Consider the following 24,110-nt stretch of genomic DNA (forward strand, 5'->3'; position numbering starts at 1 on the left):
TTATATATTTTTTAAAAGTTTATTGGGTGATTTTAATGCACAGCCAGGGTTGAGAGCCCTGGGAGACTATTGAAAAGATAGCTCATGTTTGTTTTTTGTTTTTTATTTTTTAAAATTTCTATATGTATTTTTTTCTTTGTAAGTCCTCTTTTTAAAATTTAAATTCAATTAATTAACGTATAATGTACTATTGGTTTCAGAGGTAGAGTTCAGTGATTCATTAGTCTTATATAACACCCAGTGCTCCTGGGTGTTATACTATATGTTGGCAAATCGAACTCCCATAAAAATAATACATAAAAAAACCACCCAGTGCTCATTATATCACGTGCCCTCCTTAATGTCCATCATCTGGTTACCCCATACCCCACTCTCCACCTCTACATCGACTCTCAGTTTGTTTCCTATGATTATGAGTCTGTTATGGTTTGTCTCTCTCTCTGATTTTGTCTTATTTTTCCTCTCTTTCCCTATGGTCCTCTGTTTTGTTTCTTAAATTCCACATAGGAGTGAGATCCTATGATAATTGTCTTTCTCTGATTGACTTATTTCACTTAACATAATATCCTCTAGTTCCATCCACAGCAAGATTTCATTTTTTTGATGGCTGAGTAATATTGCATTGTATATATATCATATCTTCATTATCCATTCGATAATAGATGGACATCTGGGCTCTTTCCATATTCAGCTGTTGTGGACATTGCTGCTATGAACATTGGGGTACAGGTGCCCCTTCAGATCACTGCATTTGTATCTTTGGGGTAAATACCCAGTAGTACAATTGCTGGGTCATAGGGTAGCTCTATTTTCAACTTTTTAAGGAACCTCCATGCTGTCTTCCAGAGTGGCCGTACCAGATTGTATTCCCAGGCAGCTCACATTGGCATTATGAAGTACATTTAAAGAAGTGCATCTCCCAGGACCCCGCAATTTTGCTCTTGGGTATATTCCCTAGAGAAACCCTCGTCCATATGTCCAAGGAGTTATGTATAAGAATGTTTATGGCAGCCTTATTTGTAAGAGGGAAAATGAAATAACCTGAATTCCTTGAACATTAAATAAGTAAATAAATTTTTGGATTCATACAATAGGGATGCTCTAGTCACAACGAATGGAGAGCTACTTATACCAATATGGAAATAATACAATGTTGAGAAAATAAAACATGTCACGGTATGACATAAAGTTTAAAGAAATCCAAAACAGCATTCTACACTCAAACAAAGGCCTGTCCATGAATGCTCACAGCATAATTCATAATAGCCAATGGAAATAGCCTACATGTTCAACAGTAGATGAATAGAAAAACAAAATGTGGTCTACCCAAACGAAATGTTATTCGGTTATAAAAAAGAATGAAGTGCTGAGACAGGTTATACTGTGCAGGAACCTCAAAAACATTATGCTAAGTAAAAGAAGACAGATGCGAAAGGTAACATGTTGTATGATTCTATTTATATATGAAATAATCCAGAATAGGTAAATCCATAGAGACAGTAGATTGATGGGTGCTAGGGCTGGGAACCAAGGTGACTATGAATGCGTGTGGTTTTCTTTTGGAGTGGTGAAAATGTTTTGGAACTAGATAGAGGTGGTGGATGCACAACAATGTGTATTACTAAATGCCACTGACTTGATCACTTTATTTTTTTAAAGATTTTATTTATTTACTTGACAGAGAGAGAGAGAGAGAGAGCACGCACGCATGAAGAAGCAGGAGGAGCAGCAGAGGGAGAAGGAGAAGCAGATTTCCCACTGAGCAGGGAGCCTGATGCGGGGCTTGATCCCAAGACCCCGAGATCATGACCTGAGCTGAAGGCAAATGCTTAATGGACTGAGCCATCCAGGCGCCCCAGGACTTGATCACTTTAAAATGGCCATTTTATATGATATGAATCTCACCTCAATAAAAAAGGGAAAAATGTTTTTGTAGTTATAGACATATGTTGTAGAGATATAAAAATGAACACGGAATGACAAACACCAAATTCAGGATGATGTTTATAAGGGAAGAAGAAAGAAAATGGGATCTGGGCTGGGTCGTCAGGGAACTAAAACTGGATTAGTAATGTTTTATTTCTTAAGTTGGAGAGTGGAACGTGGTGTTTATTAGCTATTCTCAGTATATTTTAGGATTTATATACCATTCATTTTAAAAGCTCATCAGGGGCACCTGGCTGGCTATATCAGTGGAGTGTGTGTGGCTCTTGGTCTCGAGGATGTGACTTCCAGCCCCATCTTGTGTGTAGAGATTACTCAAAAATGAAATCTTAAGAAAAATAAAAGAAAAAAGAAGTCTCATCAAGAAGGACATTGGAGCTAGAGATCCAGGTTTTAGGTCCAATCAGCATATATGAGAAAGCTATTTCATACGATTCCATAGACAACTATAATACTTGTTGGACAATGTATTTCAGCCTAGCATCACAATGTGAACATGATCTATGCAGTGTTTTTGTGTCAGACGTGGTGACATTCTCCCAGAATAACACTGGGTCAGTTTGGCCCAATGGTTGGGAAGCTCAATTCGAAGCTGCCATATTCATTCCAGAATGCACAACATATTACAGGTCAGCTGTAATGGAACCCAGCCCTCTCATAAGTCAGAAAATTTGTCTTTGTATGATAATGAACCTACCATATAAGAACTGCATCAAAGGAAAAAGGAGGAAAAGAGTTGGCAGGATCCTGCCCTAAGGACCATCCCTAAGACTCAGACAAGCCATGTCACCTCTGGCCATGGGTGTAGTTCCTGAGCAAGGGGAGGGCTGCTTGGCTCCCTGATCCCCGTGAACTTTCAGCTGGAAGAAGTTGCAATTCTGTGCATGCTGAAGACGGCAAACCTACCGGTCCCTCTGGCACAAGGGCAGGAAGGAGCTGGGAGTTTATTGACACCTTGTAGGATGAGGAGAAAGAGATGGTGCAGTGGAAAGCTGACGAGACTGGGGAGGTAGAGGGGACTTGCATATACTCTGAATATGAAGGGCTTTCTCAGGGGGCACCTCAGGGGGCCCGGCCTCCATGTCAGCCTGGCGAGAGAATCCTCAAAGGGCCACAGGTAGGAAGCACTGCTTAGTGAAGCCTGGCTCTTCTTCACAGCGCCTGAGCTCACTGAGTGAAGGTAACTCTAGAATAAAAGGATAGGATCTGAAGGTGGGCCATCCTCAAATCTGGTTTACTGACACTTAGCTCAAGGCCAACATTTTCTTGGCCCCTAAATGAAACCATGGGCCCTGGACACTGTAGCCTTTGTGCCTCACAGAGAGGTTGGGCCTGAAGCCTCTGCTTTATTGTGTTTAAAACCCTAAGAGAAGAATCCAATTGTTTCCACCCCTGGCCCACTCTGAGGTGGGAGGACAGGGGCCAAGGACAGCAAGAGATATGCTGAGAAGAAAGTAGAGGAGAGCCTGCACCCCCAAGGCAAGTTAAGTACCCATTATATTAGTTTTCCATTGCTGCTGTAACAAGTTACCACAAACTTAGTGTCTTAATATAAATTTATTCTCTTAGTTCTGGGGGACAGATACATAAAATTGGTTTCATGGGACTGAAATCAAGGTGACTCCCAGAGGGCTGGTTCCTTCTGGAGGCCTCCATGACAGAATCTGTTCCTCACCATTTCCAGCTTCTAGAAGCTGCCATGGAATTCCTGGGCTCCTGGCTGTGTCAGTCCAACCTCAGCTCCTGTCATCATATCTCCTTTTTCTAACTTTTACCCTCTTACTTCCTTTCTTTGAAGACTCTTGTGATTACATCGGGGACACTCAGATAATCAAGGATAATCTCCCCATTTTAAGACCTTGAACCCAATCACATCTGCAGAGTTCCATTTTGCCATATAAGGTAACAGATTCACAGGTCCTGGGGATTGGGAGTGGATATCTTTTGTGGGCCATTATTCAGCCTACTACAATACAGTTGGCCTATTGTAGCTTTATAAGAGCTTTAGGGCAGCTCCGGTGGCCCAGCGGTTTGGCGCCACCTTCAGCCCAGGGCCTGATCCTGGAGACCCGGGATTGAGTCCCACGTCAGGCTCCCTGCATGGAGCCTGCTTCTCCCTCTGCCTGTGTCTCTGCCTCTCCCTCTCTCTCTCTCTCTCTCTCTCTCTGTGTGTGTCTGTCATGAATAAATAACTAAATAAAAATCTTAAAAAAAAAAAAAGAGCTCCGCCCTCTACCCTATTCTATCCTACCCCACCTTTTCTTGAGCTAGAGTGAAGGAGTTTCAGTTCCTTGCTACCCACAGCTTAACTAAGACATCATCTTCGCTTCTAATTTCCTTTGGCTATTGCATTTCTTCTCCGTCAGCCAACACTTCTGGAAAACCCTTCCTTAAATGCTTCCCAAATGCTCTCTCATTCAAAGAACTTGTACTGCAGAATACAATACTTTCTACATATTCAACTCTGGAGAACAGAGAGTAAATCTTAAGCTATTAGTTAAAGTTAATCAATTAGAGGAAGAATAATGGATACATGTAAAATCCTTACCTTGAAGTAAAAAATTCAGTTATGCCAGTACAAACTGTAGCCTACCCAAGGTGGCAGAAGTTTATGTTAGACGCCTGAAAATTTTAGATAATCCTAAACCCATATAAACCAACATTATATCATCCAGAAGAAAACAAAACAAGCAACTAGTGTTATCTTAAGCTTCAGTGAAAGAAGTAGAATATTTCACTATTGGGTGGTGGTAAGCCAATGACCTATGGCCTTATTAGGCAGCAAGCTATAGGAGCCCCATGCTTGGGTTTTATGAGGCACATTTTTCAAGAAAACCCCTTTAGTTGTTGTGAAAGTGTAAATTTCATAGAACTGCCCAAAGAATATGAAAGCTTCCAACATTCTCCCTCCCAGAGGTTACTGCTGTTGAAACAAGAGTATTTTCCAGGTATCTCTTTATGCCCACACTTTGACACCCAAACATGGCCATACTCTACATGTTTTAATACAGTTCAGCCTAAGAGGCAAGTCGTGATAATTTGCCCCCAGTCTCTTCCTGGTGGATATTTAACTAGAAGTTTTGCTCAGTTTCTCCAATTGCAAGCATTTTTTTTGGTAACCCTGATACAGCTCTACTATGTACCAAACCACTCTTTTAAGCATATATTAATAATATATATTGACTCTTTGAATTTTTACCTGCTGATGTAGAGAAACACAACTGATTTTTATGTGTGGATCTTGTACCTCAAAACTTCACTGAATTGGTTTATTAACTTTAATAGCTTTTTGTGACTTCTTTTGGATTCTCCATATATAGGATGATATTATCTGAGTGGTGTTTTACTTCTTCTTTTCCAATTTGGATGGCTTCTATTTCTTTTTCTTGCCTAATTGCTCTGGCTAGAACTTTGAGTACAGTGCTGAATAGGAGCAGTGAGAACAGGCATCCTTGTTTTGTTCCCGATTTTTGGGGGATAAGCATTCATTCTTTCACTACTGGTCTGTTCTCTTAAGCACTATTTTTCATTGTCTCTCCACCTCCTCTCTCATGTTGCCAGGCATATACTTGCAAAAGAATCCTTTCACACCAAAGATAAATTTCACACCTTAAGATAAATTTCTGGGTTAAAGAATGCATACATTTTTTAAAAGATTTTATTTATTTATTCATGAGAAACACAGAGAGAGAGAGAGAGGCAGAGACATAGGCAAAAGGAGAAGCAAGCTCCCTGTGGGGAACCTGATGCGGGACTCGATCCCAAGACCCCTGGATCACGACATGAGCCGAAGGCAGATGCTCAACCACTGAGCCACCCAGGCATACCAGGATGCATACATTTTATATTTCAATTCATTTAGCCAAATCACAAAAAGTTGAACCATTTCATGCTTCCATCAGCAAAGTAAGAGTGCATGTACCACTTTTAAGAAGGCCTTGACAAAAAAAAAAAAAAAAAGCCTTGACAAAATAAGAGTGTGGGGTTGTGTGGGCTTGGCTGAGATAGTAAAGGATCTGGATACCATGTTGAGGGCACATGGCCAGAGGGATTGGGATTATTATTTTACAGTAAAGGAAAAATACAATAGCAGGGTACAGTCATTTGAAGAGTGTCAACCAGAAGCGGGATCACAAAGCAGAACTCTAACCAAAGGGGAAAAATTACAGGGACACTGAGCTGGGCTCAGTGTAAGGAAGAAACTTCTAATGGTTAGTCCAAGAAAAGAATAAGCTTTCTTTGTGGTTGCTATTTGGTGATAGTGATGATGATGATGATAATTTTCATTTATCTCATCATCTCCCTTTCTCTGGTCTCCTCTCCATCTGCATTCCAACATCATTTCCCATCTTAAAAATAAATCCTCTTTCAACCCCACATTCTTCTCCTACCACCACTCAGTGCCTCTCTTCTCCTTTGTAGCCAAGTCTCTTGAAAGAATGAGTCACTACATCCATTTCTGCATCTTCATTCACTCCTCCGCCCACTCCAGTCTGGCTCCCGCTCTACACTTCTCTAAAGTCTCTCTTGCCAAATAAATAGCAACGTCATCCTTGCTAACTCTGATAGACATACTACAGATCTGATCTTAAAACTCTCAGCAGCATTTGACACCAATGACCATGCAACACCTCCTTCCCCTTCTTCCCTTAGCTTCTTGGAATCCACATTCTCTAGACTTTCTTTGGATCTCCATGGCCACCCCTTCTAAGAATCCTTCAGGGACTTCTGTGCTTGCCCATCACTTAGCATTCCTCAAGGGTCTGTTTTAAACCCTCTTGCTTTCTCATTTACGTCTGCTCTTGCTGGCCAGTTGTAGCTACTTCCAGGGTTCTAGTTACCATCTATATGCTGGTGATATATTAATCTTTATCTCTAGTTCCAGATTCACATATCCATCAGCTAAGCATCTAAATTAAGCATCTAAATTTGTATGTCCCATATACACGACAAACTCAATGCCTTCAGTTCTGAACTCATCTTTCACCCCAGATGGGCTTTCCCCTCCTACATTTCCTATCCCAGTAAGTTCTCCCACCACATCAGTTGCCCAATCCAGAAACATTCCTTAGCATCCTTTTCCTCATTACCCCTCAACCATTCAATTGTCAAATCCTGTTTTATCCTCCTTATGTTATTCAACTACGTCTCTCCTCTACCACTTTCACCTCCTCATTCTAGATCACCATCAACTCTCATCTGGACCACCTGGTAGCCTCCTGAATGGTCTCCCTGCCTCCACTTGTGCTCCTGTCTCCTCCATATTCTACATGATTTCATAAAAGCTTGGGCTCTGGAGTGAGGAGCTTCGGTTCAATCTTGGCTCTGCAACTTACTCACTACATGGCCATGGGTAAGTTACTTAGTCCTTCTGGATCATTGTTTCTTCTTCTTTAATAAGGAGATATTAGTGTTATATTGGGCGGGATATCTAGTTCTACACAGAATCTGCTCTGCTGAGTTTGAGAATATTGTCTAGAAAAGTTGAAATTTTTCATAATGAAGTGTTGGTGGCAGGGCGGGGATGACTCTGTGCTTTCTCAGTGTCCCCAGGATAGAGTTCAAGGCTGTTGATAATATGATCTTTGCTGGCTTCTCCAGTGTCACCTTTGCCTCTCTTTCTTGGCATCTTGCATGTCAGCCAGCTGATGCCTGCTGCTCAGTGAATAATCCATATAATCAGGTCCTTCCTCTTTTCAGCACTATGCTAAGAACCCAGGAGGGTTGGGAGGTTCCTCTCCTGGGTGGGAGGCTGGGCTGGAGTGGCCGTGCCCCAAAGCCTGTGGCTATGTGAGAGATGGTCTGCAGAGAAGCCTCAGCTTCCAGGGTGAAATGAGAAAACCAGGACAACAAGGCAAGCTCTCCAAAAAGCTAAATTTATTCATTTGAAAGGACCATTTTTGTAGACTATGTGCTTCCAGCTTTTTTAATGTTTTAGTTTAGACATTAATGGAGGGATGCCAATAGATGGTAGTAGTTGTTTGCTTGCTTGACGTTGTTAACAATGCTGTTAGTTGACAAGCTGGCCACTCCTGTTTTCCTCCTGTCAGTCAAGGCATCATCACCCACTTGGGAACCCAGAGCCATCTTCCACCTCCTAGCAAATCTGTCAGTTCTGCCTCCAAAATGTATTCCTGCTTTGCCCACTTCTGGCTACCTGCGCTGTCCTGTTATTATCCAGGTGGCCAGGCCTCTCATCTGGGCAATGCTGGCGCCCTTCTCACTGTCCTCCTCCCATCACTCTTGCCCCCTACAATCTGCCTTCCACACAGTAGCCAGAGAGTGTTTTTAGGAACAGGAATCAAACGGTTTCACTCCTCCACTGTAAACCTTGTCAGTGACTTCCCACAGCCTTGAGGAGCAAATTCCAACTCTTCCCCCTGTCGGGCCCTTGCCTGCATCTCTGCTCTTGGGCCCCTGCTTCTCCCTTCTCTCTCACCAGGTTCTGGAACATACTATCCTTCTGGATATCCCTCTTTCTTGCTTTCAGATATGTGCATTCGCTGTTCTTTAGGTCCCTTGAGTCAGGTGGCTGGATTCTCCTCTTCTAGAGGCCATGCCCTCCCAAAGCAGATCTTTTCTCTATCTCTATCACATCACCCAGGAGTTCAGGCAAGGATGAGAATGTGGCAAATCTCTTCATGTTTCTGTTGCCCTCAAGTGACAGGGGCCAGAGGGGCCAAGCCTGGGTTGGATCTGCCCCTCCCATCTCTGTGGTGGGTCCACTTCTACAGTTGGAAGAGGCCTGGCCTCACAGGTAGGTGTGTGCCAACCCTCCCATGAAACAGGCAGCCAGCCAGGAGCTACATTTTAACAGCCACAAACTAGCACCATCTCCATGGTGACAGACAGCCTGAGGCTGTGCAGGACTATACTGTGCTTTCTTTTAGCCTGGGGAGAGATTGACTGGGTAAGGGAGAAGAAGCATTTGGAGTGGGGTTTCTTCTCCTGTTTTTCTCTCAGTTTTCCCTAGTCTTCTGTATTCACTGGAATAGCTTCTGAGAGGGCTAGTCTCCAGGGAAGAGGGAAATCTTCCCAAGAAAATGAAAACATCTTTTACTTCTCTACTTAAAATCCTCCTATGACTTCTTGACTCACTCAAAATAAAATCCAAAGAACTCAGAGTGGCCTCCAAGGCCCTGTGTGATCTGCCCTTCCTCCCCCACCTATGTTATCTCTCCAGTTTACACACTTCCTCTCATTCACTAACTTATTCCCTTTGCTCCAGCCACACTGACCTCCTTTTCCTTGAACACCCTATGAAGTCCCTACCTCAGAGCCTTTGTACTTGCTGTTCTCCCCACCAGAAACATTCTTCTCTTAGATACTTCATGTCTTGCTCCCTCTCTTCAAACAGATCTCAGCCCAAATGTCTATCCCATACATGTTAGCCCAAATGTCTATCCCACACATACTCACCTTTGCCCATTATCTTTCTCTGTCCTCTTCTCTGCTTTATTACTCTTCATAGTATTTATCGCCATCAGATTTTATGTCTTTTTTTTTTTTTTTTGCTTTTTTTGGTATCATCTCTCTCTCCCCCACTGGCATATAGCCCCATGAGTTGTTGTTTAGCTCACTGTTATAATCTCTAGAGCCATGAACAGTGCCTGACTCATAGTAGATAGTCTAAAATTAATTTGGAGAAATAAATGAATAATAGAAAAGGGTAAGCTTAAAAAAAAAGAAAGAAAAGAAAAGGGTAAGCTTATGGGATCCTTACTATAGCCTCCTTCCTTGTTCTGCCCAGGCCATCCCAGAAAGACAAAGATCATGGTGAAGAAGGAAGGATGATTGATTGACCAAGGATTGAGGAGGCCTAGTACTCAGGCTTTTGCAGTCTGCCAGGTAACCACTTCAGTATGTGCTTTCTGGGTTAAGAGCATTGGATAGGTTTTGGATTTGAATCCTTCTTTGAAACCCACTTTCTACCTGGATGATCTTTTAGAAATTAACTCCAACTTTCATAGGTTTTCTTTCCTTATCTGTGCTACAATAATGAAAAGAATAACTACATCCCAGCATATCAATTGAGATGATATAAATAAAGCCAACTGTATAAGTTGGCTGGGAAGTTATTTTTATTGTCATTCATGTTTTTCATTTCAGTTTTCCTGGGAGCATAGTCATCATTATCCCATTCTTCCCATCTCATTGAGGCCAGAAGACAAAACAGAATCATGGGTTGGAAAACCCTATGGAATCCCTGGAGCTGATTCTCAGAGGAAATTTCTGTTGAGAATACCAAGGGCCCTGCCCTGGCAATAACCTGGGGCAGTGTCTCCACAGCCCAGGTGCAGGGCTGAGACAAGCTAGGGATAGAGCAGTAGTCTTCAGAAGTCTCTGGAATCTCTGGGTTTTGGAAAGACCTTGTAAAGGATGTTTGTTTTCTCTTTGCCCCCTCTCCTCCCCCCGCCGCTTCTTTCCCCCTTTCTTCTGGCAATAGTATTCTTCTTTCCTAAGGTAAAGTCACTGGATGTGGTTCAGATTGGGCTCATTGGGCCCTGCACCCTCTCCCTACTTCCTGCCCCGGGAGTGAGCACATGACCCAGGATTGGCCAGTCAGGTGACACCATGCCGTAGCCACAAGGATTGGTTCAGGGGTGGAAATGTAATTTAAGCTTTACCAACGGAAACTTTCCTGGGACTTTCATGCCAGAGCTATCAGGAAAGACTTGCTTGTTACTCTGGAGTTGCTGAGGATATGAGTGTGGCATCTTGCTACATAGAAAGCCTATTCAAGAACAAAGCCAAATAGAGCCACAATGTGGGGAGAGGGACCCAACCTGATGATAGTGTGAGCTTTTATAACCATCCATGCCTGAGGGCAGCATCACCTCTCCTGCTGTGTAGCTTGTTGCCTAACTTGAGTTAGGTCTCTGTCATTTACTGTCCAAACGATTCTGACTAGCACAGGCCTACTCAGCATCCTGCTTACACACTCCTGTAACCCTGGAAGCTGGAGCCCCTTGATCTGCTATAGCTGGAGCCCCTGCCTTTGATTCTAATCTGAACTTGGTTTAAGGGACTATGAGAAACTAACCAGCCTCTTGTCTTATTTCTTCTATTGACAGCCCCTTCTTTATACCCCAGCCTCAATAGCTGAAGCCCTGTCTTACTTCATTATCCTGGCTCTTTGCCTTTTCAATTCTCCTATGGACAGGCTCTGAACCTAGGACTCCATGGCTAGAACCCACCGTCTGCTGCTATATAGCTTGAATATTACCTGAACCTGTCTAGACTTCCACGTGTGGTCCATACCAGTCCTGTTTGATGCAAATTACCACTCCTAATTCCTGTGTACCATGGGTCTACCCATCCCACAAATGGCCAAGTTGCAATTTTATCAACTTGAGGCCTCACAGTATAACTTTCCCAAACTGTGGTCTGTGGGACTCGATTCAGTGGGACGTAAATAGATATTCCATTAACATAGAGAGGAAAAAACAAAGCTGGCAATAGTTTTTCTTTAATTTTATCTTTTAAAATATATTAAAAAAATGGAGTAGCATTTTACTTAGGAGTTATCTTCTAAAGTTGGTACTTAAGGAAAAAACCTTATCTTGTCAAAACTGCCTTTGGTAAACCCTTGACACAAAGCATAGCAAACAGATCTTCTACCTTCCAACAAGTCCACCAGAGCCTACTTTTCCTCCAGCTCTGGAACAAATTGCTATTTTTCCAGTTATGCTCCAGGTGAAGGTGAAAGAGGAGGCTTTTTTTAGGGAACATGTTGAGTGGAGAGGATGTATCTAGATTCTTAGGTAGGGTGGGCAAGACAGTCACTCTGTGAAAGGCATGTGGGAACAGAAACTGGCTGAAGGCCCGACTCAAGTATCCCATCTCACACTTGGTTTGGGGCCCCCCAGTCACTCAGTCATTACATTGTTTAAATTGCGCTGTCTCTCCAGGCACCCGTGGAACATGTATAACTGGATTTGAGGGAATTAAGTGCATATAAGATAAGATTCCACCATATGAGAGAAATATGAAATATTTATCATTATAAGGTGCTCTCATAATAATCTGCTTTTATATATAATAATTTGCTTTTAAGAAATTGTGTGCCAAGAATACCAGGAAATCACATCACTTGTTACATGCAGTTGTGACACATGATCTATGTATTGGTGCATAAAGGAACATTTACTAACTATACTCTTCATCATCAGTTCTATATCTGGCTTAAGTAACATGTCTTATTTTAGAATTTAATATATCTGTTTATTATTTAGTGTTTGTTGCATAGTAAACATAGGAATCACATTGTGTTAATCCTAATAATATTATTAATAAGAAGAAGTAACACTTGGGTAAGGGCTTGCCATACATCAGTTATTTTCCAAGCAACTTTGCATTTAGTAGCTCATTTAATTCTTTTGTTAAAAAGATTTTATTTATTTATTCATGAGAGACACAGAGAGAGAGGTAGAGACATAGGCAGAGGGCTCCCCGCAGGGAGTCTTATGCAGGACTTGATCCCAGGACCCTGGGATCACACCCTGAGCAGAAGGTAGACGCTCAACCACCGAGCCACCCAGGTGCCCATGTAACTCATTTAATTCTTACTACCTTTGTCCCCATTTGATAGATGAGAAACTCAAGGCTCAAAGCAGTGAAGGATTATTGAATCCACATTTCCAGATCTCAAATCCCAGGCATGGACGTGGTTATTTTGGCAGTCAGCGGAGAGAATGCATATGAAAGTGCCTATTATATTCAAAAAGATTATTTTGACTCTTTTTTTATATTCAAGTATAATTAACATAGTGTTATATTAGTTTCAGGTATACAATATATGATTCAACAATTCTATACATTTCTCAATGCTGATTGAGATGTGCCCTCTTAATCTCTTTTATCTATTTTACCCATTCCCCTATCCATCTCCCTTTGGTGGCCACCAGTTTGTTCTCTACGTTTAAGAGTCTAGTTTTTTGTTTGCATGTTTTTTCTTTGTTCATTTGTTTTGTTTCCTAATTCCACGTATGAGTGAAATCATATGGCATTTGTCTTTCTCTGACTGACTTATTTGACTTAACATTATACCTTTTAGGTCCATCCATGGTGTTGCAAATGGCAAGATTTCAGTCTTTTTTATCACTGAGCAATAGTCCATTGTATCTATACCACATCTTCTTTATCCATCCCTCTATTAGTGGGCACTTGGGTTGCTTCCATATCTTGGCTATTGTAAATAATGCTGCAATAAACACAGGGATGCACATATCTTTTCCAAGTAGTATTTTCATTTCCTTTGCGTAAATACCCAGTAGTGGAATTACCAGATTATATGGCAATTCTATTTTTTTAAGTAAAAAAAGATTGTTTTTAGGGACGCCTGCGTGGCTTAGCAGTTGACGTCTGCCTTTTGCACGGGGTGTGATCCCGGGATCCTGGATCGAGTCCCACATTGGGCTCCTTGCAGGGAGCCTACTTCTCCCTTGGCCTGTGTCTCTGCCCCCCTCTCTCTGTATCTCTTATGAATACATAAATAAAATCTTTTTAAAAAAGATTGTTTTTAAAAATAACTGCTGTTGGTGGAGCTCTTACGCTATGCCAGACATTGAGAAGCATTTGTCACGCCTTTTTTTGTTTAATTATGGACTCTAAGAACAGATGCAGAAAGGGAGGCTCAGGTTAAGTGACCTGGCCAGGGAGATTTAACCAGGATTATGGAATAGGTTGCTCTAACCCTTAGCGAATAAACTACACTCTCTGCCTTTAGAGATGCAAGTTTGCATCATCAGCATCACAAAGAGTTGTGGGGCATTAGCCATTAGGGAAATGTGAATTAAAACCACAATGAGAACCACTCACAGCTCACTAGGATTCCCAAAGTCCAAAAACCAGATGAGAGCAAGTGTTTGGTTAAGGATGTGGAGAAACTGGAACATACATTGCTGGTGGGAATATGGAATGGTGTAGCCAACTCTGAAAACAGGTGAGTGCTTTCTCAAAATGTTGAAAATAAAGTTACAGATGATCTTTTAGTTTCACTTGTAGGTCAGACCCAAGAAAACTGAAAACGTGTTCATGCAAACACAGATACACCAGTATTCATAGCAGCATTATCCATAATAGCCCCAAACTGGAAACAACCCAAATGTCCACCAAAAAAAAAAAAAAAGGTCTATCCAGACAATGGAATATTACTTGGCCATAAAGAGGAATGAAGTAGAAATACATGTTCCAACATGAATGCACTTTGGTAACATGATGCCGAGTGGAAGAATCCAGACACAAAGGACCACATAGTGCATGATTCCATTTCTATGACATATCCAGAATAGGCGAATCCTACAGACAAAGAGTAGATCAGTGGATCACCAGAGCTACAGGGGAGCAGAAGGATTGGGAATGATGGCTCAGGGCTGTGGAGTTTCTTTTTTTGAGGTGATGAAAATTTTCTAAAATTGATTGTGGTGATGGTTACACAACACTGAATGTGATAAAACTCACTAAACTGTATATTTTATTTTTATTTATTTTTTAAAGATTTATTTATTTATTTATTTGAGAGAGAGCAAGCGAGTATGTGAGCAGGGGAAGGAGCAAAGGGAGAGGGAGAGAATCTCAAGCAGACTCCATGCTGAGTGCAGAGCCTGATGTGGGGCTTAATCATGACCTGAACCAAAGTCAAGAGTCAGATGCTTAACCGACCTAGCCACCCAGATGCCCCTAAATTGTACACTTTAAATGAGTGAGTTATATAGTGTATGAACTATATGTCAGTAAACTATTAAGAAACAAAACCAAAAAAGCAAGGGAGGGGCCTTTCTAACACTAGAGAGGACTTAAAGTTACATTGACAAGTCTAGTCCTATTCCTCCCCTAAGTGGTGGTGATTCAGACAGATGCCATCATTATCACTAGATGTGCCCTGAATCCTTGCCTCCTTCCTCAGAACCCAGGGTGTTGCCCTGTTTGCTACTTTGCCCAGGCATGCCCTGACCAGCTCACCCTGGCAGGCCTGGAGTAGAACACAAAGAGCCATTGCCTCTTATGGCTTCTTTTTGCAGCAGACTGGCACTATTTCCTGCCGCCTGCCGCTGTACCCCGACCTCAAACCTTCCCCCCACCTCCAGCCACAGCTTGCTATTAGAAAAGTTTCAGATTTTAAAACCACATAGAATTCAAGATGTGCACCAGAAGCTGCACCTTGGGGATTTTTGTGCTGTCGAACACTGCAGACATTTGGGGTAATCCCCACATCCTGCTTACCTGATGTAAGAAAAGATGATCACATGGAAGATCCACTTAATGGTGCCATAATTCATGCTCTGGATCCGGATGATTTTGTTTGTCTCATACTGGAAAATATCGTTACAGCTGCAGCAGGCTGACATGGTGAGAGGCTCACTCTCCGCTAGGGTCTGAACGAGGAGGGTTCAATCCTTCCAGACCAAACCACAGCAGGCCTACCAGTAAAAGGAAAATGAAACATTCTGATTCTTAGCAGGAGCCTTTAGGTTTGAGTTCATCCAATGACAGCTGAGTGGGGGCGGGTCCTGGCAGCTGCCCCAGATGTGGCTGGGGATAAACAAGAGAAGGGAAGTCCTACAGGCTTGGCTGGCAGATGACCCTGCTCCTGCTGGCCTCCCCCAGATGCCCGCACAAAGATGGTGTTCAAAGGAAGGGCATTTTTAGAATTCCGCTTTATCCCCTTCTTCTTTCACTTTTTTGGACTCCTTTCAGTTGGGGGAAAGGGGCAGCCCTTCAAATGTCAGGAGACCCAGTGCTTCCATTGTGCCTTAATAAAGAGCCTAGATCTTTCTGTTGCCTCAAGGCCCACTCAAAGGCTGACTGATTCATTTCCACAACCCTTTGTTCAGCCCCGGATGTCTATGAACACTGGGTGAATGGGGTCTCCCTCTTCTCCCTCTGCACACTTCCTCCACAGCACTCTGGTCTGTAGATGGTGGGGGGAATCAGAATTGCTGGGGCTGGGAGGGGAGGAAGACTTTATTTCTATCCTGGAGATTTCCTGCATGACCCTTAAGATCCAATCTCTGCTCTGCCCCCAGAATTCCACTCATGACCTAGGCCAATCAGCCTAAGACCAGCAGAAACAAACTTGCCATTCAACGAAATTTGGTTTATTGCCTCATTCAGTGAGACAGAGCTCATGCCAGAGGAGTCATCATCAAAGGATCATCATCAAAGGGACAGAGTTATCATAGGATTATGGACTATGATGGAGTCTAGATTAAATTTAAGTGAAAGCATTTTTTGATAGGCTCAAAACAAAGCAGATTTGTATAAAACGGTCAACTCCAGATCTGGATTGCAGATTGGACCCAGGGTCCTGATTCCTTGGAAGGAATAAAGCTAAGGCAGGTGTTGAATGTTGTGTCTAGAAACCATTTATCTGAAGCTCTGCACCAAAGGTCCAAATGGAGGCTGTTTCTCTGTGGCCAGGTGACTTAGATCCTCCAGGCAAAAGTGGACTATTTCTTTCTTACTGATGCAATTTCCAATAGCAAATGTTCTGATAGTCTATGATTTTAGAGGATGACATTTCTAGTAAGAAAGTGGCAATCACTCAAAAAAGATGAGGAGAGGTGGCATTATCACTTTAACTAATAAAATATTGTTTCCTATTATTTTTTGCAGCTGACTTTATCCATTTCTGCTCTTACAACCTGTTAAGTGGCCACACTAATTTTTACTTTTCCAGTCTGAACTAAATTTTACTTTTTCACTCATGTGAGCTACACCAGGAGCTACCTTATCTCCTGGCTCTCAGTTCAGGAGGCTGGAGAGCAGGAGGAAGGTGAGATTGAATGCAAAGTTTCTTGGTCTTTCTCACAAGTGCACATGGTAGGTCTCCTGGTCTTACTGCTGAACTCCTACGCTGATCCCACATGCTCTCCCCTCTACTTCCTCCACCTTCTGTGTACTATCTCTCCTACCACCACTTCATGAATACTGTTCTTAATAAGCTTACCAATGAGTTCTCAGTTGCCATATTTAGTGATATATTTTATTCCTTATCCTATTTGACTTTTTGGACAAACATCATGTACTGTTCTCTACCCCGCCCCCCTTTTTAAAAGATTTTATTTATTTGACAGAGAGAGAGAGAGAGAGAGCTCGCACAAGCAGGCAGAGCGGTAGGCAGAGCAAGAAGCAGGCTGTCTGCTGAGCAGAGAGTTGGATGCAGGACTCAATCATGACCTGAGCCAAAGGCAGATGCTTAACTGACTGAGCCATCCAGGCACCCCTCACTTTCTACCTCTTGAGCAATTTCTTCCCTTGATTTCCATTACTCCACTGGGTCCCTTCTTCTAGTTTTTTATCTTTTTTTTTTTTAATTTTATTTAAGAGAAGGAGACAGCATACAAGACAGTGAGCACAAGTGGGGGGAAGGGCAGAGGGAGAAACAGGCTCCCCGCTGAGCGGGGATCCCAATGTGGGGATCATGGAATCATGACCTGCACCAGAGGCAGATGCTTCACCCACTGAGACACCCAGGCACCCCTAGATTATCATCTTTACCTCCATGACTCTTTTCCTTTTATGTATCAGTTCTACCAAATTCTGTTTCAGTATTTTTTATATTTCTATCAGTCATGATAGAACAGGTTATGTTGCAATAACAAACAGCCCTCCAAATCCCATGGCTTAAAACAATGTCATTTTATTTCTCATCCACAATAAATATTCACCATGGATCACCCAGGAAGCTCTGTTCATCGTAGTCACTCGGAAAGCAAAACTCGTGGAACAGTTACTATCTTGAACTCTTGAATGAGAAATCTGGCAGATCTTACAGTGGTATTCAAATGTTCTGAACTTGAGGCACCTGGGTGGCTCAGTTGGTTAAGCGTCGGACTCTTCATTTCAGCTCAGGTCATGATCTCAGGGTCCTGGGATAGAGCCCCAGGTGGGACTCTGTGCTCACCCAGGAGTCTGCTAGAGATTCTATCCCTCAAAAAAAAAAAAAAAAATAGAAAAAAGAGAGATTCTATCCCTCTCCCTCTCCCTCTGTCCCTCCCCTGCCCTCCCACTAATGTGCATAACCACACTCTCTTTAAAATATATAAATATTAAAAAACAAAAAACTCTGACCTAGAAATGATGCACTCCCTTTTACCCCTAACTCATTGGTCAAAACTCGTCACTTGGCCCCATCTAACCACCAAGGGACCAGAAAATGCAATCTCACCAAATATCCCCATCCCCCTTGCCCCAGTATCCAGAAACAGAAGAAGCAGACATATTTGGTAAATAGCACTAATGACTTCTCTGTCTTCTCCCTGGGAAATTTCATCCACACACATTCTTTTAAGAATCACCAAATACTAAAGAAAAGGGGATAGAAAGAGGGATACATGTATATATTATATTTTAACTATGCATGGAATACAGCAGGAAATAGGACTTACTACATAATTTAGGGGCCCAGTGCAAAATGAAAATGTGGGGTCCCTTACTCAAGATTAAGAATTTCAAGATGGCAACAGCAGAGCATTAAATCAAGTTCAGATCCGTTCTAGATCCTTATGTAACTGCACGAGTTATCCTCCTAAATCTGTGAAGCTTGCTGTGTCTGGAAGGATATACAAGATGATCTCTGGGGAGGGAATTGAGGCATTTTTCAGTGTTTGTCAAATGACTTATTTATCACTTTTCTATGAAGTTTTCCTACCATACCCATCCATCACTTTTTGAAAATCACTGATAGATTTTAAAAGTTTCTATTTCCAGACCAAATCGGCCTTCTGAAGTACCACATTTGTACAGTCTATGAGCCTTCAGACCTAAAATTCCCATAGACACTTAAAATCACATCTTCAGAATGGCACACTTCTCCACAAAATAATAGTGCATATAGGGAGTGATTAAGGGGAGAGTGGACTCACGGACGTGGACTACTTTTCCTTTACACTCAGCTTGAAGGGAAGGGTGGTTTTTATTTTATTTTATTTTAAAGATTTTATTTACTTATTCATGAGAGACACAGAGAGAGAGAGGCAGAGACACAGGCAGAGGGAGAAGCAGGCTCCATACAGGGAGCCCGACGTGGGACTTGATCCTGAGTCTCCAGGGTCAGGCCCTGGACCGAAGGTGGTGCTAAACCGCTGAGCCACCCGGGCCACCCCAAGGAAGGGTGGTTTTTAATGGGAGGTGTAGTGTCAAGGGAAGATTGGGAGAGGAGGTGGTTAAGATGGAAACATTTGAGCCATTCAAAGATGTTCAAAGTGGAATGTCAAGAATGATTCAGGTCTCTGTTTCTTTGTGCAGTAGGAAGTCAAATCATTAATTGAATGGGGCTTGAGGGCTTGGGTGAATTTCTCTTGGTCAAGGGTGTGTATGTTTCTGGTTACAGGCCAGAAAATCAAGTGACCTTCAGCAGAAAAGGTAGTTTTTTGAGGAAACACTGTTGTCTTACAGAGCTCAAATGCAGGAAACATGGTGAGAACTTATTAATAGGGCAATTAAAATGTCCCATGCTGAGGTTGCAATTTGGGTTTGTCTGAAGCTGTGTGGTCCTTCCTTGTCTGTCTCTCTCTGCACCCACTCTGCATCTCCATAAACATGGGACTTCTCTGCCCCTCTGGGGGCATGTCACCAAACAAGGCTATCATAGCATCCACATTAAGTGGCCACAGTTCAAGTGAGGCCCCAGACCCACAGCTTAATTCCAGAGTCCCAGAAGAGTAAATCTGATTGGTTTGGCTATCTATCTCTGGTCCAATTACCTAAAGCTATGGGCGGGATCAAAGAAGAAACAGGACATCAGGGTCCTATTGGGATATGGGGGGGGGGGTGTTAAGGTGTAGGAGGGGGGAGAAGAAAGGAGGGAAGGGAGGGAGAGGGAAGAAAGGATTGGAAGGAAAGAAAGTAAGGAGGGAGAGAAAGAAAGAAGTGTGACTCTCAAAGGACAGAGGCTCCTAGGCTGGAAGACTCAGGTTAGATACTCTGCTCTCATGGGACAACACTGAGGCAGTCTAGGCAGTTTCTCAGAGGTCCGTAGTGGGATTGAGACCCAGATGCCTACAGCAGTGACCTGTTCTTCAATGCTTCCTGTATTGGCTGCCTTCTCTCCCTGTCCCACTTCCCCACCTTCCTGGCCTCACCTCCCCTAATGAAGTACTTGCACCTGAATTCTTGCCTTAGAGTCCACTTTGGGGAAACTCAGTCTATTTCAACTTCCTGTGGCTGCTGTTACGGAGTCAGGCATTTATGCTGGAAGCAATAAGTGCATCTGTAAGCAGAGTTGTGGTATGACTTTCTTTACACTTTAGTAAAATCACTAAAGTGCACCGTGGATAGCGGATAGAAGGGGGGCAGGAGTGGAGGCAGGGATCTGCCCAGGGAGAGGGTACAGTGACATGTAAGGGGGCTGAAGGCGGATCTCTGAAGGATCCAACACCAAGAGGCCTCAGAGAAGGAGAGAAAAATGAAGAGGGAGCATGTGCCCAGAAGCCAACACAAGAGCGGTTCCCTATTGGACAGTCACGTGCAGAAGAGTGAAACTAGACCACTCTCTTACACCATACACAAAGATAAACTCAAAATGCATGAAAGATCTAAATGTGAGACAAGATTCCATCAAAATCCTAGAGGAGAACACAGGCAACACCCTTTTTGAACTTGGCCACAGTAACTTCTTGCAAGATACATCCATGAAGGCAAGAGAAACAAAAGCAAAAATGAACTATTGGGACTTCATCAAGATAAGAAGCTTTTGCACAGCAAAGGATACAGTCAACAAAACTACAAGACAACCTACAGAATGGGAGAAGATATTTGCAAATGACGTATCAGATAAAGGGCTAGTTTCCAAGATCTATAAAGAACTTCTTAAACTCAACAGCAAAGAAACAAACAATCCAATCATGAAATGGGCAAAAGACATGAAGAGAAATCTCACAGAGGAAGACATGGACATGGCCAACACGCACATGAGGAAATGCTCCGCATCACTGGCCATCAGGGAAATACAAATCAAAACCACAATGAGATCCCACCTCACACCAGTGAGAATGGGGAAAATTAACAAGGCAGGAAACCACAAATGTTGGAGAGGATGTGGAGAAAGGGGAACCCTCTTACACTGTTGGTGGGAATGTGAACTGGTGCAGCCTCTCTGGAAAACTCCTCAAAGAGTTAAAAATAGACCTGCCCTACGACCCAGCAATTGCACTGCAGGGGATTTACCCCAAAGATACAGATGCAGTGAAACGCCGGGACACCTGCACCTCGATGTTTCTAGCAGCAACATCCACAATAGCCAAAGTGTGGAAGGAGCCTCGGTGTCCATCGACAGGTGAATGGATAAAGAGGATGTGGTTTATGTATATGATGGAATATTCCTCAGCCATTAGAAACGACAAATACCCACCATTTGCTCTGATGTGGCTGAAACTTGGAGGGTATTATGCTGAGTGAAGTAAGTCAATCGGAGAAGGACAAACATTATATGTTCTCATTCATTTGGGGAATATAAAAAATAGTGAAAGGGAATAAAGGGGAAAGGAAAGGAAAATGAGTAGGAAATATCAGAGAGGGTGACAGAACATGAGAGACTCCTAACTCTGGGAAACGAACAAGGGGTGGTGGAAAGGGAGGTGGGCGGGGGGTGGGGGTGACTGGGTGACGGGCACTGAGGGGGGCACTTGATGGGATGAGCACTGGGTGTTTACTATATGTTGGCAAATTGAACTCCAATAAAAAAAAATCAGAAAAAAAGAGCGGTTTCCAAATAAGCCAGCAGCCACAGGAGAAAAGAAAATTGACAGATAAGTTAATGGAATAGGACAGAATCAAGAATTGAACACAAAGGTGAGTACTTAGCGAATGACAGAAGCGTTTAAAATCAAGGAGGAAAAATTACTCAAAATAGGACCTCAGAGCAATTGGCTAGCCATTTAGAAGTGTGTGGAGGCAGGAGGTTATGGTATTCTAACTTTCTATATTTTAACAGATATGTAACTGTTTGAAATGTGGTAGAATGATCAAAATTGAGCACAATCAGCTGCACAAAGAGACATGCCAGTCACTGTTCTGTTCGTGTTTGTGTTGTGCACATTTTGCATTTGGGTAGAGAATCCAAACAAAGATAACCAGATGCCTCCCCCCTTCTTTTTTTCCTTTTTTAAAGATTTATTTATTTTTAGGGAGACAGAGAAGAGACAGAAAGTGGGAGAGGGGCAGAGGAGGAGAATCTCAAGAAGACTGCCTGCTGAGTGAGGAGCCAGGCTGCTGGACTCAATCTCATGACCCTGATATCATGATGTGAGACAAAATCACGTCTGTCGCTCCCAAATTAAGTCAGTCGCTCAACTGACTGAGCCACCCAGGTGCCCCTGGATGCCCTTTGAAATAACTCAGCTGACACCACACTCTCACCTGGCTGGTGTTTGGTTCTTCCGCCTACCAAACTCTATGTTGGTGTCAGTACCAGTGTGGATTTGCAGTAAAGATACTATAGGAGCCTCTTAATCTCCTTCAGGAGTACAGTGTTTGAGCTGGGAACTCACTGCGGTTTCTCTCTTGGTAACTGGAGCTACTAAAATAAAGCATGTCAAGTGATTTTTTTCCCTCTATTTCTCCATGGCAATTTCTTGTGAACATGCCTTTCTGACCCTCTCTTCCTTACGTCTCATCATCTAACTCAGAATTCTTATAATAATTTGGTCAAGAGTCTACTGCTTAGGGATGTCACAGAGGTAAGAGAGATTCCAGTGCTCTAGTATTCAAAACAGTTTTTCTTCGAGTTACACTAAGCCAGTGCTGCCTAATGGGGTGGGCAATAGCTACGTGTGGCCATTTAAATTTGAATTAATTATAATTAAATGAAATTTAAAATTCAGTTCTTCATTCTTACTCACCGTATTTCAAGTGTTCAATAGCCACATGTGGCAGTGAAGATACAGAACATTTACACCATTGTAGAAAGTTCTATTAGCCAGCATCGCTGACTAAATTTGTGAGATAGAGGAAAAGGGAGTACAGTTGCAGGTAAGTGAGGAGGGTGAGGGCTGGCCCAATCAGAAGGTATCCATTTTCTGTGTGAAATAAGAGGCAGATGTGCCTGAGGAGAGAGAAAGTCAAGGCTGAAGAGTGGGAGGTTCAATGAGAGTGAAGAAGATTCAAAACAGTTGCTATGGTGAACAGAAGAGAGCCAACAGGGAAAACAGGAATTCCCGGGTGCCACTGAGAATTAAAAACCATGAATTGGTTGTTGCAATGCCTATGCGACTGAGATTATAATAAGGGCCTGGGGCCTTCCCACCTATAGGATCCACCTCTCACCTCCACATTTCAAGGACCCATCAGGTCTTGCCAAGTGGTTCAAATAGTTTTAGAACTTGTAATCATTGGTATCTACTATGTCTATTTTGGTTTTTTACATTTGTTCTTGAATCAGTGTGAGTGAAGCTACATCTCTGCTTCTCCTTCCCCCTAAGTCACCTCCTTCTCCCTAAGTCACCTCCCTTGCTAGCCCCACAACATAGGGCAGAAAGCTTTTCTTTGTTTCCCAACTCAACACAGGCACAAGGAATGACTGGTTGTTCACTCAATTTGTTCTGGGTAAACTCGTGCTATATTTTTCATAAATGCTTGATTTCTTTTAATCCCAGGATCTCCTCTTCCCTCCATTCCATCTAAGCCCAATATACACATCCTTCTTGGGAACTTTAAAAATCTATTTCCTAGTCAAGACAGCTGGCCACTTCATATAATAACTGGGTCTTCTGTGACCCTAAACACAGAGGCTGGGGATGGGTAGGGAAAACTGGGGATTTCCTTCTAATGGTGGATGGTAGAGAGGTCTCAGTTTTCTACAGGACCAAGGACCTATCAGTCTTAGCAGGACAAATATGAAAATAGAAATAAATTTACATTGATCCAGGGCTGAACTTTTGCTGGAGGTTGAGAATTGTGTTACTGGAGTGTTTTTGTCTAAAGGTAACAGTATACCAGACTCAAAATGGCTTAAATATAAAATAAATTATCTCATATATAGGCTATCCAGAGAGAGGACAAAATTTAGGAGTTGATTTAGTGGCTTGAAAGCATCATCAAGGATCCAGGTTCTTCCTGTCTGTCTATGTGGTCACCCTTATTGATTCATCCTCAGAAAGATAGTCAGTTCTTCTGTCTTTGATGGGAAAATCTTTTCTGGAACCCCTTTCTCCTCACCTCACTCT

The 24,110-nt window shown here is 42.6% G+C and overlaps 2 protein-coding genes across 5 annotated transcripts in view; one reads left to right on the plus strand and one right to left on the minus strand.

Moving 5' to 3' along the window:
- P2RX7 (purinergic receptor P2X 7) overlaps nucleotides 1-15,436 on the minus strand; it is a 46,676-nt gene extending 31,240 nt beyond the window's left edge. For 2 of the 3 annotated variants that reach the window (XR_011994637.1, XM_026018835.2), the window contains exon 1: nucleotides 15,169-15,436. Coding sequence is in view for 1 of the 3 variants with exons in the window: in XM_026018835.2 (XP_025874620.1) it covers nucleotides 15,169-15,293 (125 nt within the window). In the remaining 2 variants the exon portion in view is untranslated. The remainder of the gene's footprint in view (nucleotides 1-15,168) is intronic. The other variant, XR_011994638.1, reaches the window with a different exon arrangement.
- Nucleotides 7,081-24,110, plus strand: part of IFT81 (intraflagellar transport 81) — a 124,765-nt gene continuing 107,735 nt past the window's right edge. For both annotated transcript variants that reach the window (XM_026018818.2, XM_026018819.2), the window contains exons 1-2: nucleotides 7,081-7,297; nucleotides 9,695-9,792. The gene's annotated coding sequence lies outside the window, so the exon portion shown is untranslated. The remainder of the gene's footprint in view (nucleotides 7,298-9,694; nucleotides 9,793-24,110) is intronic.

Source organism: Vulpes vulpes, chromosome 10 (genome assembly GCF_048418805.1).
Source record: "Vulpes vulpes isolate BD-2025 chromosome 10, VulVul3, whole genome shotgun sequence".
Taxonomy (NCBI): domain Eukaryota; kingdom Metazoa; phylum Chordata; class Mammalia; order Carnivora; family Canidae; genus Vulpes; species Vulpes vulpes.